General features: G+C 59.2%; 1 protein-coding gene across 1 annotated transcript in view; it reads right to left on the reverse strand.

The window, feature by feature from the left end:
• The window catches only part of ARHGEF10L (Rho guanine nucleotide exchange factor 10 like), a 31,134-nt gene that overhangs the window by 605 nt on the left and 26,605 nt on the right, over positions 1-3,924 (reverse strand). The window contains exons 18-21 of the mRNA XM_017732686.1: positions 3,722-3,924; positions 3,479-3,633; positions 972-1,117; positions 5-72 (exon numbers count right to left, since the gene is read on the reverse strand). Of these exons, the coding sequence (XP_017588175.1) occupies positions 5-72; positions 972-1,117; positions 3,479-3,633; positions 3,722-3,924 (572 nt within the window). The remainder of the gene's footprint in view (positions 1-4; positions 73-971; positions 1,118-3,478; positions 3,634-3,721) is intronic.

Below are 3,924 nucleotides of genomic sequence, written 5' to 3' on the forward strand. Positions count from 1 at the left end.
AGGCCATCCAACGCCGCTGCCGGCGCGCACCATGCGCGTCACCGCCGCCTCCGGGTGCGCCTCGAACCTTTGCTAACGGCCGGTCCCAACAAACATCCCCGACAAACATTCCCAACAAACATTCCCAACATTCCCAACATTCCCAAGGCTGCCGCGATTCCCGCAATTCCCCCGACTCCCCGAATCCCCCAGAAATTCCACTCTCAGGAGCTGCTGGGAATGGGATCTCCCTGGGGTTGCCACGGAGATCCCATTCCCCCAGGGATCCCATTCCCATGGAGATCCCATTCCCACAGAGATCCCATCCCACGGATCCCATTCCCATGGAGATCCCATTCCCATGGATCCCATTTCCAGAGATCCCATTCCCATGGATCCCATTCCCATGGAGATCCCATCTTCCCAGAGATCCCATTCCCAGAGATCTCATTCCCATGGAGATGCCATTCCCATGGATCCCATTCCCATGGAGATCCCATTCCCCCAGGGATCCCATTCCCAGAGATCCCATTCCCATGGAGATCCCAAAAAATCCTTCCCAAACCACGGACAAACAGGGAATTCCAGGTCCCATTCCCATTCCCATCCCTGTTCCCACTCTCATTCTCACTCCCATTCCCGTTCCCATCCCCATCCCCATTCCCGCTCCCGTTCCCATTCCCGCTCCCGTTCCTGTTCCCGTTCCCGCTCCCATTCCCGCTCCCGCTCCCGTTCCCATTCCCATTCCCGTTCCCATCCCTGTTCCCGCTCCCGCTCCCGTTCCCATTCCCATTCCCGTTCCCGTTCCCGCTCCTGTTCCCATTCCCATTCCCGATCCCATTCCCATTCCCATTCCCGCTCCTGTTCCCATTCCCATTCCCATCCCCGTTCCCGTTCCTATCCCCATTCCCGTTCCCGCTCCTGTTCCCACTCCCGTTCCCATTCCCATCCCCATTCCCGTTCCCGGTCCCGCTCCCGTTCCCGCTCCGTGCCTGGCTCTGCAGCTCGGCCGTTCCCAGCACGGTGACGACGTTGTCGGAGCTGGCCCAGAGCGACTCCTCCAGCGCCAGCAGCGCCCGCACCGGCCCCGATCCCACCCGGAGCAGCTGCGGCGGGGGGGCGGCATCCCATAAACCCCCTGGAACACAGGGATCAGCACAGGGAATGGGATCGGGGAATGGGATCACAGGGAATGAGATAATGGGGAACGGGATCGGGGAACGGGATAATGGGGAATGAGATCAGGGAATGGGATTGGGGAATGGGATTGGGGAATGGGATAAGGGGAAACGGGATCACAGGGAATGGGATAACGGATGGGGAATGGGATCAGGGAATGGGATTGGGGAATGGGATAACCGGGAATGGGATCAGGGAACGGGATAATGGGGAATGAGATCACAGGGAATGGAATTGGGGAATGGGATAAGGGGAAACGGGATAACGGGGAATGGAATCCCAGGGAATGGGATCAGGGAATGGGATTGGGGAATGGGATAAGGGGGAACGGGATCACAGGGAATGGGATAACGGGGAGTGGGAGCACAGGGAATGGGATCACACGGAATGGGATAACGGGGAATGGGATAACGGGGAGTGGGATCAGGGAATGGGATCAGGGAATGGGATCACAGGGAACGGGATCACAGGGAATGGGATAACGGGGAATGGGATAACGGGGAATGGGATAACGGGGAGTGGGATCAGGGAATGGGATCAGGGAATGGGATCACAGGGAACGGGATCACAGGGAATGGGATAACGGGGAATGGGATAACGGGGAGTGGGATCAGGGAATGGGATCAGGGAATGGGATCACAGGGAACGGGATCACAGGGAATGGGATAACGGGGAATGGGATAACGGGGAGTGGGATCAGGGAATGGGATCAGGGAATGGGATCACAGGGAACGGGATCACAGGGAATGGGATAACGGGGAATGGGATAACGGGGAATGGGATCACAGGGAGTGGGATCATAGGGAATGGGATCGGGGAATGGGATCGGGGAGTGGGATCACGGGGAATGGGATAACACAGAACGGGATCAGGGAATGGGATAACGGGGAATGGGATCACAGGGAATGGGATCAGGGAATGGGATCACAGGGAATGGGATCAGGGAATGGGATCACAGGGACAACACGGAACACTCGGCGCACCTGGGAAGCTCCGGCTGCAGCTCCAGGGGTCCCCAGAGCCCCCCCACCCCCAAAGGGCCATTCCCGCTTCCCAGCATTCCCAAAATTCCCTTTTCCCGCTGCAGCCGGCGCCGGAGCAGGGAAGGAGCGGCCCCCGCACCCCGAGGGCTCCTCGGGGAGGGATCACAGGGAATGGGATAACGGGGAATGGAATCACAGGGAATGGGATCAGGGAATGGGATCACACGGAATGGGGTAACACAGAATGGGATCAGGGAATGGGATTGGGGAATGGGATAACAGGGAATGGGATCACACGGAATGGGATCACAGGGAGTGGGATCACAGGGAATGGGATAACGGGGAGTGGGATCACAGGGAATGGGATAACCGGGAATGGGATTGGGGAATGGGATAAGGGGGAACGGGATCACAGGGAATGGGATAACGGGGAGTGGGATCACAGGGAATGGGATAACCGGGAATGATCAGGGAATCCGACGCCAGCGGCCCCAATCCATCCTTACTCTCCCTCTCGTTATTCCCAATCCCTGCTCTTACCCAAACCCCGATCCCAGGGATAAAGGAGCCCTTGGGGGGCTCCACGCCCTGCTCCCAGCAAATCCCGACTTCCAGGGAAAAGGAGCCATTCCAGGGAAGCTTTTTCTCTCCCGAGAATCGGGATGAGGTTAAAAACTCCTCCCGTGGCTGCCACTTCAATTAATTGAAGTTCATTAACATCCCTTTAATTGGCTCCCAGCGTCGCCGTCATTCGGGAAAGGGGGTGGGCACAATCCCAAAAATCCGAATTTAGCGGGATTTGGTGGCTCAGGATTGAGCCAGGTGCCGTTTCCTGGAGCTTTTCCTGGAGAAAACCCAGGATTCCGTCCAAAAGCGGCCGGAATTCCGCAGGATTCCAGGCTCTTTCCCACCCCCTAGCGACGAAGAGAAGGAATTTCCCAGTCCAGGCCAGGAATTCCTGGGAAAGAGGGATGGCAGCGGGGTGGGAGCCAAATCCGGGGAAAACAACCCCAAAACCACGGGAACAAAGGGAATTTTCCACGCGGAGGGGACCAACTCCATTTCCAGCCCCAAGCAGGGGAATTTTGGGAAGGCAATTCCCATTCCTTGCACATCCCATGCTGGATCCCACAGCAACCCCTCTCCAGGACCGTTTTCCCAATGTTTTCCCCCAAAACCAGTTTGCTTTGGATCCACCACGGGAAAATCGCATTTTCCTGCCCTGGGGCTGCCGAGGGAAAGGGAAAAGATTGGGGAAAACCACGGGAAAACGGGGATTTCTCCCCATTTCAGCAGCGGAGGAGCTCTCGGCCCGCGGAATTCCCGGGAATCCTCACCGCTATTCCTGGGAAAGGCGGCCACGCTGCCGTCCTGCAGCCCCGCGAACAGGAACTCGGGGCTGTGCCGGAGGCACAGGATGGGCAGCATTCCCGGCATTTTGCAGCTCAGCAGGCACGGCGTTCCCGAGTCCACGCTGCCGTACACCAGGAGGCTGCGGAGGGAGCGCGCCGGGAATTTCGGGATCAGCCCCGGCGGAGCGCGGAGGGATCGGGGAGAGGAGCGGGGAGCTGGGATCTCACCTCCCGTCCTGCAGCCCCAGGCACACGGTGGGGTGCGGGGGGGTCGGGGCCGGATCCGGGGCCATTCCCGGCTCCGCGGGATCCTCGGGATGCGGCTCCGGGATGAATTCCATGCACAGCACCGGGGCGGGCACCGGGAAGGATTTGACGGTGCGGGGCACGGGGCGGTTCAGGGAGAAGATCTCCACCTGCCCCCCCGCGCC

This window comes from Corvus brachyrhynchos, unplaced genomic scaffold, assembly GCF_000691975.1.
Source record: "Corvus brachyrhynchos isolate BGI_N302 unplaced genomic scaffold, ASM69197v1 scaffold215, whole genome shotgun sequence".
Lineage (NCBI taxonomy): Eukaryota > Metazoa > Chordata > Aves > Passeriformes > Corvidae > Corvus > Corvus brachyrhynchos.